The sequence below is a fragment of the Hypanus sabinus genome, chromosome 12 (assembly GCF_030144855.1).
Source record: "Hypanus sabinus isolate sHypSab1 chromosome 12, sHypSab1.hap1, whole genome shotgun sequence".
NCBI classification, from domain to species: Eukaryota; Metazoa; Chordata; class Chondrichthyes; order Myliobatiformes; family Dasyatidae; genus Hypanus; species Hypanus sabinus.
In genome coordinates, this window is record NC_082717.1 from 21980145 (window position 1) to 22002237 (window position 22093).

The 22093-nt window shown below is 40.5% G+C and overlaps 1 protein-coding gene across 1 annotated transcript in view; it reads right to left on the bottom strand.

The window, feature by feature from the left end:
• mocs3 (molybdenum cofactor synthesis 3) overlaps positions 1-21320 on the bottom strand; it is a 41638-nt gene extending 20318 nt beyond the window's left edge. Inside the window, exons 1-7 of the mRNA XM_059985655.1 lie at positions 21060-21320; positions 17440-17575; positions 14252-14344; positions 12061-12181; positions 9662-9736; positions 9465-9582; positions 2916-3024 (exon numbers count right to left, since the gene is read on the bottom strand). Of these exons, the coding sequence (XP_059841638.1) occupies positions 2916-3024; positions 9465-9582; positions 9662-9736; positions 12061-12181; positions 14252-14344; positions 17440-17575; positions 21060-21158 (751 nt within the window). The 5' untranslated portion in view covers positions 21159-21320. The remainder of the gene's footprint in view (positions 1-2915; positions 3025-9464; positions 9583-9661; positions 9737-12060; positions 12182-14251; positions 14345-17439; positions 17576-21059) is intronic.
• Positions 21321-22093: the final 773 nt, after the last annotated feature.

The following is a 22093-nucleotide window of genomic DNA, read 5'->3' on the forward strand; positions in this document are numbered from 1 at the left end:
GGTTGTCACATTCTTTATAAAAAACAGTCGTAGACCAGTGTAGCCCCACAAAAATCATTCAGTTTTCCCCAACCAGAAGCCCTGGATGAAACATGAGATCTGCAACCTGCTGAGGGTTAGATCAGTAGCATTCAGGTCTGGCGACCAAGAAAGATACAAGAGGTCCAGGGACAATCACTAGAAAGCAATCTCACAGGCCAAGTGGAAATTCCAGACTAAACAAATCAGCTGAAGAATGCTTGACAGCTGTGGAAGAGCTTGAATGCTATTACCTCTTACAAGGTGAAACAAAGTGGCATAGATAACAACAAGACTTTGCTTCCAGATGAGCTCAATGCCTACTCTGTTCTCGCTTTGACAGACAAAACAAGGAGGAACTATCATGAACTGCCACAGCCCCCTATGACTGTGATTTTAGACTTTGAGGCCCTCGTGAGAGCATCCTTTAGGAAGGTGAACACCTGGAAGACATCTGGCCCGGATGCAGAACCTGTCAGAGTACCAAAGACCTGTGCTGATCAACTGGCTGGAGAGTTCACTGATATCCTTCATCCCTTACTCTGGCAGTCTGAGTACCCACAAGGTTCAAGTAGGTTTCAATTACACTGTTGCCTAGGAACAGTGTGGTAACCTGCCTCAATCACTATCACCCAATAGCACTGACATCTACTGTTATGAAATGTATTGAGAGGTTGGTGATAAAACATATCAACTTCTGCCTGAGAAGTGACTTGGATCCAACCTAATTTACCTACTGGCACAACAGGTCCACAGCAGATGCCATTTCATTCGCTCTTCATTCAACCTTGGAACACCTGGACAGCAAAGGTACATACATCAGGATGCTCTTTATCGATTGCAGCTCAGCACTGAATACTATTATCCACTCAAAACTAATCAATAAGTTTCAAGACCTTGGCCTCAATACCTCCTTATGCAATTGGATCCTCAATTTCCTCACTTGCAGACCCCTGTCAGTTCAGATTGGCAACATTTCTTCCACAATCTCCGTCAGCACAGATGTAACACAAGCTATGTGCTTAGTCTCCTGCTCTTCTTACTTTATACTTATGACTAGGAGGCTAAACACAGCTTCAATGCCATATTTAAGTTTGCTGATGACACCGCTATTTTTGGCTGAATCAAAGGTTGTGATGAATCAGTACAAGGAGGGAGAACGTCTGGCTGAACGGTGCCACAACAACAATCACTCATTCAACATCAGCAAGTTGTTGACTTTAGGAGAAGGAAACTGGAGGTCCACAAGCCAGTCCTCATTGGTTCTTCTGTATTTGCAGTTTGTTGTCTTTTGCACACTGGTCATTTGTCCACCCTGTTGGAAGTGGTCTTCTACTGTGTTTCTTGGATTTACTGAGAATACTGCAAGTAAACAATTCTCAGGGTTGTACATGGTGACATGTATGTATCTGATAATAAATTTATTTTAACTTTTTAAACTTGGATTTGATGATAGAGGTGGCTTCTTATTTAGAGCAAAAACTCAAAGTGTGTCACACTGAGCAATGTTTAACAACCTTCCAAGAGAGAATTTTTAAACAAATCCTAGCATCCTTCAACTGAAAGAACTTCTCTGTATTTCAGTCCAAAATGGTCTACCGCTCATTTTGACTCGCCCCAATTCTAAGTTCTTCAACCAGGAGAAACACCTTCTCCACATCTACTCTGTTAAGCCCTTTAGGTATTTGTATTTTCAAAGAGGTAAATTCTTATTTTTCGAAAATCTGAAGATTTTACAAAATGTATTAGAAATCTATTCAACCGTGCACATGATACATTATCACGCCAAGAACCAGTCTGGTGAATTTGCACTGTTCACCCTCTTTATCTGGAGGGCCACAGTAGTGTAACAGTTAACACAATGCTATGATATCTCAGGGCATCAGAGTGCAGAATTCAATTCCCGTGTCCTCTGTAAGGACTCTGTACATTCCAGGTGGAACGCATGTGCTAATTCTGGTTTCCTCCCACAATCCAAAGTAGGCTAATTGTCATTGTAAATTGTCCCATGATTAGGCTAGTGTTGAATCATGACTTAAAGGGCCAGAACAGCCTACTCTGCACTCTCTCTCTCTTAAATAAAAATAAATAAAATAAAGGAATTTAACAAAGACTAGAACTTATCATTGGCCAGTGCAGTGTGATTGACTTTTCCCCCCTTAATCGTTGTCACATACAAAAAGACTAAGTATTCAGGGATTGTATTTGACACATTTTACGCAGAAAGAAAAGAGAACATGAAAGGAGAGCCGAGAGTTTAAATTAGATGATGGAAACTTAAATTCTGTGTGTTGTCTGAGAATGGGAGTTGGGCAATAGGAATGACTAGAACAAAAAGGGATCCTTCTAATCAATGATTTGTACACTATTGATGATATCTCATCTAAAATATCAAAATAGTCTTTCAGTATCACAAGATGTAAAGGTATCTGTCCTAGAGAAGACAACAAAATTATTCCAACCCAAACTATAAAGATCAGCTTAAATTTTCTAGAGATGCATAACCTTAAAAGAAGAACCTAAAAATCTAACTTTAAAATTCTAACCTGCATCATTAAAGGCATCAGCAAGATAAGGGGATGAGGAATTTAAAGTTACTGTGAGATTGGATATGTTTCATTCAAGCTGATAACAAGGAAAAACACCTTGCTTTTCTGCAAACAGATATTAAGGATACTTCTGGAAAACTTTCAGCTCATCATAGAAAGTAATACAGGCAAGACTTTCATAGTACTATATATATAGTGCTTATTATTTCTACATAGTACATAACATTTCTATACATGCTACAGGATTTTTTTTTATTTTCCTCCAGTCAGATGCAAAATCAAGGAATGATTTTGAATACATAACATTAAATTTATGTAGTTTAAATCAACTGTTAATAAAAGACTCACCTACACCCAACACTCCTCCATCTGAACAATTGGTCACTGTCTCTGCTGGAGGAGGTTTTGGAAAGAGACATCTATAGCAAGGTCCACCATTGTAATTATACACAGTGAGCTGAGAAGCAAACCAAAAATATAGTTTAAAACATCTTTGCAAAAGATAAAAAGAATTAGCATTTTTAATCCCACCATACCCACTACCAATTGAGGCCCCATGTGCCACCTAGGCACTAAGGGTTCAGACGAAGACGACGACACACAGCCAATAGACAGTATCGTCACTTTTCCCACACATTTCCTTCAAGGTGGTGTTCTGTATCAGTTTCCAAGATTGCTCTGCACCTCACTTTCTGTTTTAACAGGTTCTTGGTTTCTCTCAGAAAGAACTGGAGACTGTCCAGTTGTTAACAAACATGTAACTCAATAATGGATCCTTGAGATTTGGCACTACTGCAAAATCACTACTACAAAATTTTAACTGTTCTTCTTTAGTCAAATTACATGGAATTTTTTAAATGAATGTCCTATCTGCTCTGAAGGTCATGAAAGCCATATTTAAAAACAGAAAACAGAATCTCTCAGCCAGCCAAAGTTATCAAATGATTCCTCAGCAAAAAAAATCACTCTCTCATTTCTAATACTAAATGTCAACACAGTCAGTAGTGTCAATAGACAGTAGGTGCAGGAGTAGGCCATTCGGCCCTTCTAGCCAGCACCGCCATTCACTGTGATCATGGCTGAACATACACAATCAGTACCCCGTTCCAGCCCTCTCCCCATATCCCTTGACCCCGCGATCTATAAGAGCTCTATCTAACTCTCTCTTGAATGCATCCAGAGACTTGGCCTCCACTGCCTTCTGGGGCAGAGCATTCCACATATCCACCACTCTCTGGGTGAAAATGTTTTTCCACATCCCTGTTCTAAATGCCCTACCCCTTATTCTTAAACTGTGGCCTCTAGCTCTGGACTCACCCATCAGCGAGAACATGCTTCCTGCCTCCAGTGTGTCCAATCCCTTAATAATCTTATATGTTTCAATCAGATCCCCTCTCATCCTTCTAAATTCCAGTGTATACAAGCCCAGTCGCTCCAATCTTTCAACATATGACAGTCCCGCCATTCCGGGAATTAACCTTGTGAACCTACGCTGCACTCCCTCAATAGCAAGAATGTCCTTCCTCAAATTTGGAGACCAAAACTGCACACAATACTCCAGGTGGGGTCTCACCAGGGCCCTGTACAGCTGCAGAAGGACCTCTTTACTCCTATACTCAATTCCTCTTGTTATAAAGGCCAGCATGCCATTAGCTTTCTTCACTGCCTGCTGTACCTGCATGCTTGCTTACATTGACTAATGTACAAGAACACCTAGATCTCGTTGCACTTCCCCTTTTCCTAACGACTTCATTTAGATAAATAATCTGCCTTCCTGTTCTTGCCACCAAAGTGGATAACCTCACATTTATCCACATTAAACTGCATCTGCCATACATTTGCCCTGTCCAAGTCACCCTGCATTCTCATAACATCCTCCTGACATTTCACACTGCACCCAGCTTTGTGTCATCAGCAAATTTGCTAATGTTACTTTTAATCCCTTCATCTAAATCATTAATGTATATTGTAAACAGCTGCGGTCCCAGCACCGAACCTTGCGGTACCCCACTGGTCACAGCCTGCCATTCGGAAAGGGACCCGTTAATCGCTACTCTTTGTTCCCTGTCAGCCAGCCAATTTTCAATCCATGTCAGTATTCTGCCCCCAATACCATGTGCCCTAATTTTGCCCACTAATCTCCTATGTGGGATTTTATCAAAAGCTTTCTGGAAGTCCAGGTACACTACATCCACTGGCTCTCCCTTGTCCATTTTCATAGTTACCTACATCCACTGGCTCTCTCCTTAAGGGAAAAAAAAAACATGCACTTAAAATGACACTTATAACACTGTGATTAAATTCTATATTCCAGATCAGAATGATACAACAGAGAAAGGCCGCTTGCCTGCCACTTTGAAATATCCAATTGTTCACCCTCCTTTGCTTTTTCCATAACCTGGTAATAATTGTTTTCCTTTCAAATAGTTAACACATTTCCCAAATGATAGTTACAGTTTATCTGCTTCAGACAAAACATTTTATAAGACTAAATATGTAAAAGGAAATTCCCTCATGTCACCATCAGTTGGTGCCACAGTGGCATAGCCGTTAGTATATGATGCTGTTACAGCGCAGGGGTTGGGGTTCAGAGTTAAATTCCAGCACCGTCCGTAAGGAGCTTATATGTTCTTGTGAACATGTGGGTTGCCTCCAGGTGAAACAGCTTCTTCCCACATCCAAAGATGTACCAGTTAGTAGGTTAATTGCTCATTGTAAATTGTCCTGTGTTTAGGCCAGTGTTAAATAGATGGGTTGCTCGGCCGCATGGTTCATTGGACTGGAAGGGCCTGATCTGCACAGTATCTCTAAATAAAATAAATTAATTAAATTGCTCTTCTGCAATTAGATCAAATCTAACTCCACCTTTTATTGACCCTTCCAGCATTGGAAATGTCTCCCTTAACCCATTTAAAACTAATTAAGAAATGCTTACTCCCACAATAGTAGCATGAAGTTCTTTGTAATGACTCAAGATCATATGAAGAAAGACTGGATCGACTAGGCTTATACTCACTGGAATTTAGAAGATTGAGGGGGGATCTTATTGAAACGTATAAAATTCTAAAGGGATTGGACAGGCTAGATGCAGGAAGATTGTTTCCGATGTTGGGGAAGTACAGAACGAGGGGTCACAGTTTAAGGATAATGGACCGAGATGCGGAAAAACTTCTTCACAAAGAGGGTGAATCTGTGGAATTCTCTGCCACAGGAAACAGTTGAGGCCGGTTCATTGGCTATATTTAAGAGGAAGTTAGATATGGCCCTTGTGGCTAAAGGGATCGGGGGTATGGAGAGAAAGCAGGCACAGGGTTCTGAGTTGGATGATCAGCCATGATCATACTGAATGGCGGTGCAGGCTTGAAGGGCCGAATGGCCTACTCCTGCACCTATTTTCTATGTTTCTATGTTTCCATCATCGGTAAACAGCATAGGCAGTGCAATTCTAAGGAAATACTTAGCAGTTTTATTGCATGTTAGTTGTAAACATGCACTAAGAGAACAACAATAAAAATTAGGAATCCCTTTAAATTGATCTATTTCTTGATTTCTTTTTCAAATACAATGTGGAAGAGTGCCACTCTGCTTCTTTTGCAACTTACTAACTGACTCATACCACTGAGGAATGCACTACAGAATTTTTTTTATTTACCACTTTAACACAAGGAAAAATATAGTCATTTGCATACAAAATAGACTAACATACAAAGGGTTAAGTCAGTTCAGTAAATGAAACAGATATTCCACAGTATAGTGCTTATCAATGCTGAATAGCTTAACCCATTTTCAGAGAACAAAATAGTTCAGAGGTATAAATTCTCAGAATCATTCAATGAATCTTGTTATGAGACATGAGTTTTAGCCTCTTGAACCTCTACCTTGCCTAATATAGTTGGAGAATTGTGCCGAATATAAAATTGGTGCAGCAGCTTGTCCAGGCAGCTTTGCATCCAGATCAACACTAAGATCTCTCTCAGCTGGGAAAAACGCTCCAGATATTTTTTATTAGGCAGTTAGATTTCAAAGGTTTCGGAAGTACATTTAATGTCAGAGAAATGTATACAATATATATCCTGAAATGCTTCTTCTTCACAACCATCCACAAAAATAGAAGTGTCCCCAAAGAATGAATGATAGTTAAATGTTAGAACCCCAAAGCCCCCCCCCCCCAAGCTTCCTTCCCTCCCTCACGTAAGCAGAGGCAAAGCAATAACCCCCCCAACCACCAGGTAAAAAACAGCACTCAACCGTGCGGTAAAGCAACAGCAAAGACAGAGACTTGCAGAACCCCAAAGACTACTCGTTCACCTGGTATTTGGCATACCACCTGCTTTCTCTCTCTCTCTCTCTCTCTCTCTCTCTCGCACCCCCCCCCCAAATAAGGGAGAAAGAGGTGTCTCCATTTCACAAAGCCATTATATCTTCCAAGTGATTAAGAAGGTAAAGATGGAATACGAAAGTAAGCTAGCCAATAATATTAAACAGGATTCCAAAAGTTTTTCAGATACATAAAGTGTAAAAGGGAGGCGAGAGTAGATAATCGGACCACTGGAAAATGCTGCTGGAGAGATAGTAATGGGGGACAATGAAATAGCAGATGAACTGAATCAGTATTTCGCATCCGTCTTCACTGGGGAAGACACTAGCAGTCTGGTGGACATTCCAGGTGTCGGGGGCATGAAGTGCGTAAAGTTACCATAACTACAGAGAAGGTTCTTGGGAAACTGAAATATCTAAAGGTAGATAAGTCACCTGGACCTGACGGTATACACCCCAGAGATCTGAATGAGGTGGCTGAAGGGATCGTGGAGCCTTTAGTAATGATCTTTCAAGAATCACTAGATTCTGCAATGGTTCCAGAACACTGGAAAAATGCAAATGTCACTTCACTCTTTAAAGAGAGAGGCAATGGAAAGGAGGCTAAAGGCTGTTAATCTGACCTCAGTGGTTGGGAAGATGTTTTGTGAGGTATATTATTAAGGATGAGATCTCAGAGTACTCAGAGGCACATGATAAAATAGCCGGTAATCAGCATAGTTTCCTCATGGCAAAATCTTGCCTGACAAATCTGTTGGAATTCTTTGAAGAAATATCAGTCAGGATAGACAAAGGAAAATCATTTGATGTTGTGTACTTGGATTTTCAGAAGGCCTTTGACAAGGTGCCATGCATAAGGCTGGTTAACAACACTCTAGCATGGATCAAGCAGTGGCTGATTGGCAGGAAGCAAAGGGTGGGTGGAAATAAAGGGAGCTTTTTCTGACAGGCTGTCAGTGACTAGTGATGTCCCACCGGGGTCTGTGTTCGGTCTTTTTAACGTTAAATGTCAATGATTTGATTGACGGAATTGATGGCTTTTTTGCAAATTTTACAGACGCTATGAAGATAGGAGGCAGGTAGTTTTGAGGAAATAGAGATGTTACAGGACTAGGACAGATTAGGAGAACTATGCAAAGAAATAGCAGGCGGAATAGTGTCAGGATGTGTATGGTCATGCAATTTGGTAGAAGAAATGAAATAGTTGACTGTTTTCTAAATGGAGAGAAAATACAAAAAAAACTGAGGTGGAAGGGGACTTGGGAGTCCTTGTGAAGGATTCCCTAAAGGTTAATTTGCAGGTCGAATCTGGTGAGGAAGGCAAATACAGTGTTAGCATTCATTTCAAGAGGACTAGAATATAAAAGCAAGGATGTAATGTTGAAACTTTATAACGCATTGGTGAGGCCTCACTTAGAGTGTTGTGAGCAAGTTTGGGACCCTTATCTTAGAAAGGATGTCTTGAAACTGGAAAGGGTTGAAAGGTCATTCACGAAAATTATTCCAGGATTGAATGGCTTGTCATATGAAGGCATCTGATTGCTCTGGGCCTGTATTCACTGGAATTCAGAAGATTAAGAGTTGATCTCATTGAAACCTATCAAATGGTGATGGGCTTTGATAGAGTGGATGTGGAGAGGATGTTTCCTATGGGTAGAGAGTCTAAGACCAGAGGACACAGCCTCAGAATGGAGGGGCGTCATCAAAGAAAGGAGATGAGAAGAAATTTCTTTAGCTGGAGAATGGCGAATCTGTGGAATTCTTTGCCGCAGGCAGCTGTGGAGGTCAAGTCTTTATGTATATTTAAGGCAGAGGCTGACCGATTCTTGATTGGTCAGGACATGAAGGTATACGGGGAGAAGGCAGGAGATTGGGGCTGGGAGGAAAATTGGATCAGCCATGTTGAAATGGTGGATCAGACTCGATGGGCCAAATGGCTTAATTCTGCTCCTACACGTTATGGTCTAAGTAAAGAGAAAATGATAGAGTTTCACTCCAAATATGTAATTACATGGCTCTCTTAGCAACTGTTTCTGTAGGAATTCCAGGCAGCCATTAAATTCTGGACGACTTGCAATAGTAGTAAAGCTAAAGGGCCTGTATCTAGGCTGTATGACTTTATGACTCAAAGGTAGCGATTGCATACTGGAAGGGCTACCATAGGTCACGTCAACCCTTGAAAAGGCAAACTGTGCAACTGATTTCATAGATTTTGTATTTTTTTCCTCTCACTGCTACATCAAGAAGGGATTATTTCCCAGATGACAAGCACTTCTCATCTAACTACATCACTAATATCTGGTGTTCTCTAAATTGTCTGAATTTCAAGGCAATGACAGATGAACACAAAACACAATCTTCTAAACATCTCAAATACAACCTCATATTCAAAACAATTCTCTCTTACACTGAAGGTTAGTTTGCAGATACAACCTTACATAAAATGATTTGATTCCTCAATCAAAATCTCTTTTTATAATTTATCTCTGGTATTCACTGTCGAATTTGACTGAAGTGACTTGAGAACTTATACAGGTTTACAGTGGAGAAATTTATTGATGAGGTATCTCAATATTTTACCTGCCCCTCCATTCTGAGAGCACTGGCTGATACAAGTGGCTTCCCATTCAGAACACAGGCATCATTGACAAGATATCGCGTTGGAACATTGTCAGAACAATCTACTACAATATCATACATAAAATTAGTTAAGAAAAATGTAGTTGATCAAAAGATAGTTCAACTGTTAGTCACTAAATAAAACACAAAAAGGATATTGTCGAATTAGCTGACTTGCGTTCTTGAAATTCAACTGGAAGTGATACGGCAGACATTCAACATTTGAATTTAACCTGCAGACCAAGAAGAGTTTCAAGTTAAAACGTGTTGATTAAAAATAAAGTTATTGACCTGACATCTGTCAAAACTTGCTGGAGGAACTCACAAGACCAAGCAACATCTATGGAAAAGAGTAAACAGTCGACAGTTCAGGCCTGCATTGGGATTGGGAAAATGGATGAGAAGTCAGATGAAGAAGGTAGGGTAGGGAAGGAAGAAGTACAAGTTAGTAGTTGATAGGTTAAATCAGGAGAGGGGCAGGGGTGAAGTAAAGAGCTGGGAAGATGGTTGGTGAAAGAGATAAAAGGCTGGAGAAGAGGGAATCTCATTGGAGAGGGTAAAAGACCATGGAAGAAAGGGAAGGGGGCAGAGCACCAGGGAGAGGTGTTGGGCAGTAAAGGAGATAAGGCAAGAGAGGGAAACGGGAACTGTGAAGGAGAGGGATGGGGGCAATTACAAGAAGTTCAAGAAATCAATGTTTATGCCATCTGGTTGGAGGCTCCCCAGACGGAACACTAGTTGCTGCTCCTCCAACCCGAGTGTCACCTCATCATAGCAGCAGAGGAAGCCAAAGACAGATGTGTCAGAATGGGAAGTAGAATTGAAATGGGTCGTCACTGGGAGATAGCTTTTTCTGGCAAGCGAGCCTAGGTGCTCGGCGAAGCAGTCTGTCAATCTATGTCGGGTCTCCCCAATATACAGGAGGCTGTACTGGGAACACCGGATAGACTAGATGACCCGCAGCAGCCTCACTGATGAGGTGTTGACTCACCCGGAAGGACTGCCTGCAGCCCTGAAAGGTTGTGAAGGAGGAGGTTAGGGCCAGGTTTGACATTTGTTCCGCTTGCAAAGACAAGTACCAGGAGAAAAATCAGTGGGGAGGGACAAATGGACAAGGGAGTCATGTAAGAAGTGATCCCTGCAGAAAGTGGAAAGTGTGGGGCAGAGAGAATGATGTGCTTGGTGGTGGGATCCCATTGGAGAGGGTGGAAATTACAGAGAATTATGGGCTCTACCATGATAAAAGGAGCACATGAATCACAAATAATAAATTTTCAGTTAAATCAATCAAAATCCCTGGCCATAATATTATTTTACATGAGTAAAGAGTTGGGTGCTGAACACTTGATGTAAATAAGAAAAAAATATATTTGTAATACTTGCAATTTTCAATTTCTTAGCATCAAAGGGGTTTGGAAGGATGTATACAAAATTGATACAAAGCATAGAATGATGAATATGTGAAGTTAAGCAATGGGCCTTAAATAAGAAAATGTCTCAAATGGAATCTCACTTTCACAGGCAAATATTTGAAAAGCTGCAATTGAAAAGTCTTTATATTCTGTCAGATAAGCAGATAATCCAGTTTTTAAATTGGGAAACTGGATAATCTGGTCAGAGAATATTTGTCTCCTTAAGAGAAAAGTGAGAAGATTCACCTCAGGACACATAAAGGAATACCATTGTTCATTAAACCAGGACAAGCATTTCCAAAAGCACACCTCAAGTAAGCATGATTAGTAGCCACAGAATTCTCAAACAGTAAGTCGTCAACACTAAATGAAAGAGGAGTCGGGGAAAACTGGCAAAGAAACAGGTGGAAGTCCCTCAAGTCAGGGGCTTGATTTTAAAGCAGATCCATTTAATATTTCAAAGTCCATAATTTTTATTACAATATATCTGAACATAGAGCAAGTTCTAAGTTAGAAATCAGTCTGATAAGATGGAACTAAATTATCACATCCTGGACACCTGCTTTGGAAATCATGCACAAAAACTTTCCAGACTTGTCAGCATAAATATGTTTGGAAGAGATTATTTTTAAATACAATTTATTCCATGTTAATTAATACCAAATCATTGCAAATTAAGGACTCACAATTTTAGTATTTTAAAGTTACATCTTTAATTAATTCACAAAATCAGTTTATCATTACAGCAAAGTCAGTCATTCAGTTCATACCACTGTGTTATCTCTTTGAAAGGAATCCACAGACTATTTCCCTATTCTTTTCCCTTAGACTTGAATTTTTTTTTCATAATAAAATCCAGGTAATAACAGCAATTACTGCAGATCAATAGAAAGAACTCATGAAAAGCGATGTTGTTTTTGGCTATATTGGTGGACACACTTCAATTCTAAAGTTGCTCCACTGACGTCTGTTAAGATTGATAATCTAGACTGTATGCTCATTTAATTACTGACATGACTGACATGAGGAAACCACTACAACATAAATCCACTGAGACGTCTTAACGAGATTGTACTGCACTCAAGAAAAACCTCTTTCTTTGGTACTCTCAAAGAAAAACAACAAATTTAAAGAACTTCACATACCGATTTATTGCAGTTGCCGCAGACAATGCTTTTGACATGCCCACCTTATCCTCGGCATGGAGAACCTGTCTCTGTAGGTTACTGAGCTCCACATCATCATAATCAAGAAGTCCCAATCGACCTAAATCGACATTCAAATATCACTAAACATTCCCACAGATCTTTAGATCTTGTCCCCTATAACACTGATTTATTAAAATATGCTGCTGAACAAGTTAGCTTTTTACAGAACCAATATTGGAAAGTAAGAGTCAGCCTATTATTGGTTTCCGTAGAACTTTACAAGGTCTTAGAGGTGCTGTTGCCACTGTTGAAATAAACTATTTACTACTTCGGAAAAACTACGAATACACAGATGTTTCTCTGTGAGACAGAATGTGAAATCCACTCTGAATTAACCCCACAGCACCAGAGTTTTGAGCATGTTATAAAACTGCTTGTTTTTGTTGCAGTCAGCAAAACAAAAGAGAATAATTTATTAAGAGACATTATGACAACTCAGGTAATATACTCCTATTTATTAAAATAGTCTGCAATTCATAATTCAAATGGTCATCCTCCATGGAATGCAGACACAGGAGAAACTATTCAGCTACTACAAGGGAAGCTACTCAAGTGCCAGTTGAAATAACTAAAGGCTGATTTATACTTGTGCGTATGGGCTACGCTGCTGCCCATGCCATAACCCTGGTTTTCACTTCTGCGTTGGTCTGCGCCATAGCGAGCATGCATTGGTGTGTGCCAAAACGCTAGTTGACGGTAGGGTTTCTATGCCACTGTGTTAAGTTTCTTTGTGAGAGACATGGATAAGGAAATGCATTTCAAACATTTTCGCATGTTGGCAGGTAGATTTGACGATTTGGTTCATCTATTTTGCATCGGTGTACGCACAGCCTACAGACATGGCGGAGAAGAAGCAAATCGAAATGCAATGCTACCAAGCGGACCAATTACAGTTGTGGTCTGCATCGCCACGATGCGGGAGTAACTTTTCTGGAGAGATGCATGTTACCCTACAGCATAGGGTACGGTGTAGGTACGCGTTACCTACGGCATTGATGCGTCACACAAGTATAAATTAGCCTTTAGAGTATCAGAAGGCAATTAGTGGCAGAGTCAAGAGATAGAAATAGATGGTCTTATTGATGGCATTGAAAACTAGTCAGTAACTCAGCATTACACCAAAACATTTCAACATTCTGTCAATTTTAGAGAGTTACCAGCAGAAGAATGGAGTCAGTGCCTAGAAAATATAGACTGTGACACAGACTGAAGGTAAAGAGTTTTGAGTTGGATAAATTTCTGCTCATCCAATAATGGATATCAGACAATTTACTGACAGCTGAGAGGACCGGAAAGGCAAGGGTGAGGTAAAGCTGGCTGTCATTGAGCATCACATGGACTGTTATGTGGTTTCAGGTGACACTGTTGAAAGTACATTTATAGGTTTTAAAAAAACTCCGAGGAAGCCCTTGGGAAAGAGCATAATTAGTGATGGAGAGCAGGAAGAAAAAAACATTGCCTGCAATTTTATGACAATAATTGGATTGACAAGAAATATACCAAGCAACATGTAAAGTGTTCTACTCATCATTGCTCCTATTTTTCCACCATTGATTGAACTTCTTAGTTCATCTATAACAGAATGAAATGTTCTTTCCCACAGGTAATTCGATACACCACAGTTTCGCTCTCATTTAATCCATGTGGTTTCTTATCTTTCTTTCTCCACCCATACAATATACTATATCTTACAACTAAACTATTCATCCTGAACTTGTGCGTGCAACAACAAATTATTAATATCACAATGCTGGAGGAACTATGGAGTACCTATGAAGGGCACCCTGGGTCTCACCTTGAAACACCAACTATTTATTCCTCTCCACAGATGCTGCCTGACCTGCTGAGTTCATTCAGCATTTTGTGTGTGCTGCTCTGCACTTCCAGCAGAATCTCATGTGTTTAAAATTATTAATAGGTGTGGTTAAAAAAAAACCTGAAACTCTAGTCTGGTCTCTGCAGAGCTTCACTTGCCTCAGCCAATTAGTCAGGAAATCAAGTATACATAAGCATTATTTATCCTGAGTACAAAATAAAGGAAACCTGTGTCAATTTCCTTTAAGACATCTTCAGCAAAGTCTTTTGGAGAAAAAGGGGCCAAAGGAAACAAAATTGACAATGATCTTACCAATGCCTGCAGCTGCCAGGTATTGCGCAGCGGGACAGCCCAGCCCTCCACATCCTACAATTAGAACAGCTTTCTTGGAGAGGTTGAGTTGACCTATTAACATTAAATTTTTAAACAAAGATTAATCTTAAGTAAAATTATACAGTGAAGAATATGGCATCAACAGATTTGTGCAAAGCAACTAACTTCTTTTCACACAGTATGTGTGAGTGAATAACACTGATAACTAGAAGAGACTGAAAATGTCATCAAATAGATGACAGAATAACAATAAACAAGGTTTGGTTACACCAAATTGCTTTGTTTTGTGTTCCAATTTATATATAATAAAATTTTGAAATTTTCTATTTGAAGAATTAGGCGTTTCATTGTGATTGTCATCTATAATGCTTGTGGTTTCCCTGAGGTGTAAAGCACATTATCACATGATATCTGAAAATCCTGTGATCATACAATTGTATGCTTTTCTCAACTTGCTTCAAGTGTAAATACAGAGATCGGCCACATGGTGGAACTGTTGAGAAAACTGAGCATAAGATTAGTACAGGTTATTTTTGTGTCGAGAAAATGGTACATTGTAGCGGTGTGCTACACGCAGCGCTAAAATTACGACACGGAGTCGGTAACTGCAGTCGAAGGAAAAAACTTTATTCGAAAACTTCAGCCTCACTTTTAAGCCTCCCTCAACCAGCACCCCCATGACGCAGAGGCTCCAAAGCTCTGTGCTCGCAAACCCCCGTAGGCTATCTAATTGTGAGTCGGTTCGGATGCGCCAGGAAATGGGTCGCCACAACATAAGCTTTAAAGCTGTCCTCTTTTGACATAGCCAAACAGATTATTTTTCTGCACCTCTAAGCAGATGGGCAAAATGCTTATGCAGACCCAAAACAAGATTGCATTTCAAATATTAAATAAAGGAGGCTTGGTAGCATAGTGGTTAGCAGAATGCTTTACATTACTTGTGACCTTGGCGTCTCTAAGGAATTTGTATGTTCTCTTGGTGACCGTGTGGGTTTCCTCCGAGTGCTCTGCTTTCCTCCCACAGTCCAAAAACATACCGAACACTAGGTTAATTAGTCAATTGTAAAGTGTCCCAGGATTAAACTAGTTTTACAATCGGGAACAGCTCAAAGGTCTGAAAGAGCCTATTCCGCGTTGTATCTCAAATAATAAAACTAAAATAATATGCAAGTTAGTATATCACTACCATATAACGGGGTTATTATTGTCACATGTATTAATATACAGTGAAAAAAAACTGATTTTGCATGACAGCCATACTGGTTATTCTAAAAGTATAAGGAGAATGAAAGGAATTTTGCCTTTGGTAAAAAATTTTAATTGTTTTCTCGTAGGATTAGGTATCATTCACTTGCTTTTGTTTTTCATTGCTTTTTGCCCCAAGTGGCTTGCTTGGCCACTTGAAATGCAGTTAAGAGTTGCATATAAAGAAACTAAATTCAGTCATCACATTTCCATACACAGAAGACACAAGCTAATCTCATGGTTTCTACAAAATTTCAATACATTCATAATCATCCTAAATGATTTTTTTTCTAGATATTTTACTGAGATGTATTTAATTACTTGACTGCAAATTTGCCAAATGCCATAATGCCATTCAAACGTGTCAGAGTCACAGTTACGCAGCGCTGCAGCAGGGTCCTCATTCTACCATATCGATGATGACCCTCAAGTACGAACTCTACCACTCCCCCTTACTATCATGTGGCTTCTAACCTTCCATGCTGTGGTGGTTCAAGCATTCGTCCAGATATGATTTAAATTTTCTGAAAGCACCTCCATCTCAAATAGTGCTTCTAAACTGCAAACACCCACTGACCGATAATTTTTTTCTTGTTATCCTTTCTAACTCCTCACATGAAACCTTTGATCTGTTTATAAGCCATCTCTGTTAAGGGGAGAAAAAAAATTCTTATTATCCACTATACCCTTGCAATCATAATTTTTCATACCACTATCAGATTCCCCCTCAGCTTCCTCAGTTCAAAGGGAAACGAACCCAGACTATATAGTTTCTCCTCATAACTGAGACACTTCATTGCAAGCAACAACCTGAAAAAATCTCATCTGTGCATGCACCAATCACATCCTTCCTATAATGCTGCAAGCAGAATTATACATACTGCTCCTGCTGGGACTTCACCAAAATTCTGTAAGATTGTACCAGGAGCTCTTATACACTTAAATTAGTCGAGCTGATGAAAATCAACATTCCGTAAGCCTCCTTCTCCACCTCATCTACTTGTGCTGTCACCTATATTCATCTTTGGACTTGTCTACCAAGGTCACTCGGGTCTTCAATCCAATTATGGTCCCTTCCCTTCACTGTGCATGTTCTCTCTCAATTGCCAGAGTACCAGTTCAAGACATGAGCTGTTGTGCTTAATATCACAGAATTTGATTAATCATTTGAACTCTGTAACAACAGAAATCGGGCTAAGCAATCAGTCCTGCAGAAGGATATTGGTCATGGCTTCATCAAAATCTGTAGTCCATCCTCTGTGGTAAAAAGCTTGGTATTTAGGTTTTGACAGAAAGTAAACAACAAATGAAAGCAGCAATACCAGATTTGTCTGTTTTTCCATTCAGCTAAATCCCTGGCTTGGGCATAAACAAGGAATCGAACCCCAATCAGAAATTCAAACACACTTTCTGAACAAACAAGTTACTTAAACATGCATGAAAGCAGGCTAAAGAATTATAACCTGACAGATTTAATAGAATTCTGAGTTCATTAAGACTTGCTACTGTACTTTGCTGTACTATCCACTGTTGAAAATTAACTGAAACATAATTTCAGCAAGAGAGAAGTGAATTCTTACGACCCAGAGAACACAATTGTTCTAAATCGTAATGAAAAATTTGGCGTGGTTGATTTCAATGAATTTAAGTAGTTAACAAATGACAGTAATTCATGAAAAAACAGCAACACACCGTTCCAGTTTCTAGAACAAGGTCACAAAAGCCTGCAGTACTGCCAAAATTGAACTCCAAATGTGCTGTACAGTCTTGTTTATCTGAACTTAATTTCACAACTCCCATTATGGGATATGAACTTCTGCTCTCTGTGTTTGGTGGCCCAATTCCATGACCACCACTCCAATGTAGTCTTTACATGTTAATTAAAATCATACAATTTGCATTCTACTTTTTTCTATCAATACCTTTGACTCCAATTTCTGGAATGATAAGCTGTCTGCTGTACCTCATGATTTCTTCTTTAGAGAGTGATTTATCTTCCAGTGTAGGAATCTCTGTAACTTGTTGAACTAATGTGAACTTACTTCCAGAATGAGAATTCTGAAAAAAAAAGCATGATCAGGCTGAGAGAATGAATACAATCATCTTTAAAATTCCACAGAAATCCATAATACCCGTAATAAAATGAGTGACTATACAAATTCTAAATCCACCTGACTCAATGTTTTTTTTGTCATGATAAAAACTGGACACACAAAATTAAAAATTTTCATGAGGCATTCCTTGGCAATATTTTGCCAAAAACCAAGAGCGAAGCAGAAGATTAAACCATAGAAACAAGAATTCAGAATTCCCAGCAAAATTTAATTATATAAGAACAGCAAGACCACTTGGGAAATGTTAGTCATGACTTTTATAATGGTGGGGAGAGGGGGGGGGGCAGTGGTGCCAGAAAGAGCTGGGTCACTTAAGATTTAAGGGCACAGAGTATCCTTACATTTGGGTCCAGCTTCATGGAAGACACAAAGAGACTCACAGATATATGATCAAAGTTCAAAAATCCAGAAGTAAATTAATTATGTCTAGAGTTGATGAAGCAAATGACAGAATTACACTCAGCAAAGTGTTTGTGCTGGAAAATTTTATTAATTTATTTATTGAGGTGCAGCATGGAATAGGCCCTCCTGACCCTTTGAACCTTGCAACCCAGCAATCCCACCAATCACAAGACAACTTACAATAACCAAGTGACCTACCAACTGGGACCTCTTTGGATTGTGGGAGGAAACAGAGGACCCTGAGGAAACCCACACGGTCTTGGATGTACAAATTGATTACAAGGAGCAGCAGGCCGCCTTTACTGTAAAGCATTGTGATAACCACTACATTACCATTAACCATTTAAAAGATAATGAACTCCCAGTACCTGACAACCAAAAATTGTAAACAAAATGGCTGCTGGTAGAGTACATGCACATGTTGACAGCCTGAAAATTCAAATGAGGACAGAACATTTTCCACAGACTGGAAGTTAATACATGCAATCCCACTATGTACCAAAAGAGATAAAACAGGAAACTATATAGACCAATCAGCCAGGCGTCAATTATAGAGTAAATACTGGAAATGAATTATCAAGTAATTTCAGTCTGCAGAGTGATCCTCAAATTCGGGTTGCCTGTACCTATGATTTTCTATACCATTTCCAATCTCAGCTGCATGTTATAAAGTTGAAGAACAACATCTGATGATGGCACAATGCAGGGTAGTGGTTAGCATGACACTATTACAGCTTGGGGCCTTGGAGTTCAGAGTTCAATTCCAACGTCATCTGTAAGCAGTCTCCAAGTCCTCCCCGTGGATTGCGAGGGTTTTCTCCAAATAGTCTGGTTTCCTCCAAAGGCATACCAATTGGTTGGTTAATTGGTATTTGTCTAAAACACAACAAATAAATACAACACACACAAAATGCTGGAGGAACTAAGCAGGCCAGGCAGCATCCACTGAAAAGAGCACAGCCCAAAAAGTCGACTGTACTCTTTTCCGTGGCTGCTACCTGAGCTTGCTGAGTTCCTCCAGCATTTTCTGTGTGCTGCTTGGATCTCCAGCATCTGCAGATTTTCTCGTTTGTCATTAAAATACATCTCTGGGGTCTATTCAAAAGCACTTTTTTAAAGATTTACTTGGCCCTGACTGGCCAGTCAAGATTATTTAATATCATATCCAATACATAAGTGTAAAGGACAACGAAATAATTGTTACTCTGGATTTGATGCAGCACAAAAAAGATAGAGAACAGGATAATAATAAAAACACACAATATAAATACATTAGATAGCTCATATACATATGTTGATTTAAGTCCATAAAGTGCCAGTAGACACAGGAGTCTCATAAGGTGATCAACAGGAAATGATAAAGTAGTGGTGATTAGCGGCATGGCGGGCTGGGTTAGTGGGTGGAGTTGTTGATCAGCCTTACTGATTGGAGAAAAGAAGCTCTTTCTGAGTCTGGTGGTCCTGGTATGGATGATGCGTAGCCTCCTCCCTGATATGAGTGGGATAAACAATCCAGGAGCCAGGGTGGGTGGGATCCTTCATGATATTACTGGCCCTTTTCCAGCATCTTTCTGTATATACGTCCTTGACGGCACTGACAGCCAAGTGCAACTCCTGGCCTTTTTGTGTGGCTGTTTCTACTGACCGGAGAAGGGGCAAAGGTGGGTCCTGGCACCTTAAAACCAGTGCTTCGGGTAGATGGAGTCGTCAGCCTGGGAAGGCAGTCCATCTAAGAGAGGGAAAACTCTGATTTCAAACCTCCGCTGCCTTGCGGCCAGACCCACTCATGGGAAAGGCTTAGAAAGTAGAGGCATTGTTGAGCTTTCCTGATTGTGTTGGGTGTGTTCTGGGAACATGAGAGCTTGTGCAAGACGAGCACTTCCAGAAGATTGAAACTATTAGCAGTTTCCGCTGTTGTGCTGCCAATGTACAGGGGTGTAAGTTCTGAAGTTGATTACTATCTCCATACTCTTGCTAACATTGAGGAAGAGGTAATTTTTGTTTGCTACCTCTTCTCTGTAGGCCATCTCATTGTGACTGTGTCAGCCTGGAACAATCAATCCTACAAGAAAATACAGTGTGGATAGCTCCAGCACTCAGTTGGGGCTTTGCACGATGATCTGAAGCAAAAAGAGTTGGGCAAATGGAGAACAAAAACAAAACATTCATGTTAGATTCCAGAAGATGAAAAAAACAAACTACTGGACAAACTGAGAAGTATCTGTGAAGGCAGCTACATCAGGTGGAAGACCTGTTGTGGTGAACTACATATACCTGTCTGGACACGCCCCCCCTGCTGACTGCTCCAGTGGCTCCTCCCACGGACCCCGGTGTAAAGCTGATCAGGGCCTGAGCCCTGCCTCTCAGTCTCCAGGATGTGGCATGGTGGTCAATTACTGCTTGTTCTTTCTTCCAGTCAATAAAAGCCAATATCTCGTCTCACATCTCAGAGAGTTATTGATGGTGCATCACCTGTATCCACTACTTTTAGCCAGTATAAAGTGGTAACAGGTGCTAGAGGATGGTAAGTGGAACCAGATGAGGATGATAACAGGCAAATTGCACCAGGTGATGGAGGGGAAGGAGTTGAGATGGGATCGAGGCAAATTAGAGATAGGTGGAAACAAACTGAAGGAAACAAGGGGCAGCTGGAACGAGTGTTGGGGGGGGAGTGGGTGGCGTAGACATATGCTATAGGAGATAAATAAAGACACAAATGGCTGCAGATGCTGTTATCTGATAAGCAAGGGAGGTGATACTGAGATGAGGAGGGACAATAGGTAAATGGAGCAAGCCAGGACTAGATGGGGCCGCAATGATGCAGAACTCAATCACACTGCTCTCTGATACACCGAAATGAACACGAAAAGCTCAGGATTTCTCATCTGTGAAGAAAAGACTGTTGTTTACAGAGTAGGGCCTGTTATCCTCCTGCGAACAACAGAGCAAAGATGGAGTGAGTGTGGATTGGGGTGAACAGTGAATGAACGATGCAAAGGGAGAGTGGGGTCTGCTCCACTTGATACCTGATGCAGACATGCGATCGCTGCCCTCAGCCTCTCCACCTCCTGCTCTTTCTTGGCCAATTCATTCCTCAGCCTGGCCGCCTCCGCCTCCACCTCCATACTCGACTTCTGCCGCGATCCCTTCCCCCACGATGTCAGCTCAGTTAAATAAACTGAACAAGCAGCGTGTTAGTACCAACAATACATTCAGAGAAGCGGGGCTCCTGCAGCTTCACTCCACATTCCGCTAACATGGCCGAATTTCGCCGGCAGGACTCCTTTACGAAGATGGCGGAAGGCCGGTCCACTCACGATTCACTCTTCCCTTACCAAGGCCCAGGATCCTTTACTAATATGGAACCTTCCGTAGTCCCTTCACAATATGGCCGACATTCCGCACCTTCACAATATGGCTGCTCCCGGCGTTTTGATCGCTGACCGATGTGGATGGTTTATCGGCACTGAAGACTCCGCATCATCTATCGTTTATCACTGTTCAAGTTGCATAATTTCATTTTGTCCCTTGTGTGCAATGTGCATTAATGTTCTACATCGCAGCGCTGCAAGTGAACTTAAATTGCAAAGTCTGGAAAGACTGCGAGGTGGAAATTTCCTAGTCGGGATGTTAATCGAAGAATTTGCAAATTCAAATATAATTTCTCGCCTGGTTCTACAAGAGTTAACACGTAATTCTTCAGATGATGCATTTCAGATGAAAAGTTTTGTTGAGAAATACTGAGATATTTTTGAAAACAATTCTTTAGACCATTATTCCAAAACAGAAGGGAAGGTGAAGGTTGATACTTCATTGTAATTGGCATACAAAATCACGACAGTGTGGTGCAGGGTATTTTGGCGTGTGATTGTAACCCTTGGAAACAACTGGGTAATTTGGGAAAACCTCTGAGAGTGCTTTCAATTGACACATACTACATTGGAGATTTGATAGGCAGAGAGCTGGTATCCATTCTTATACCTGTTAGAGTAGTGGCTTTTGATCTTTATTGTCCCATAGGAGATTAGAATAACTTTTCTTTAGAAGTGGTACTGTTTAT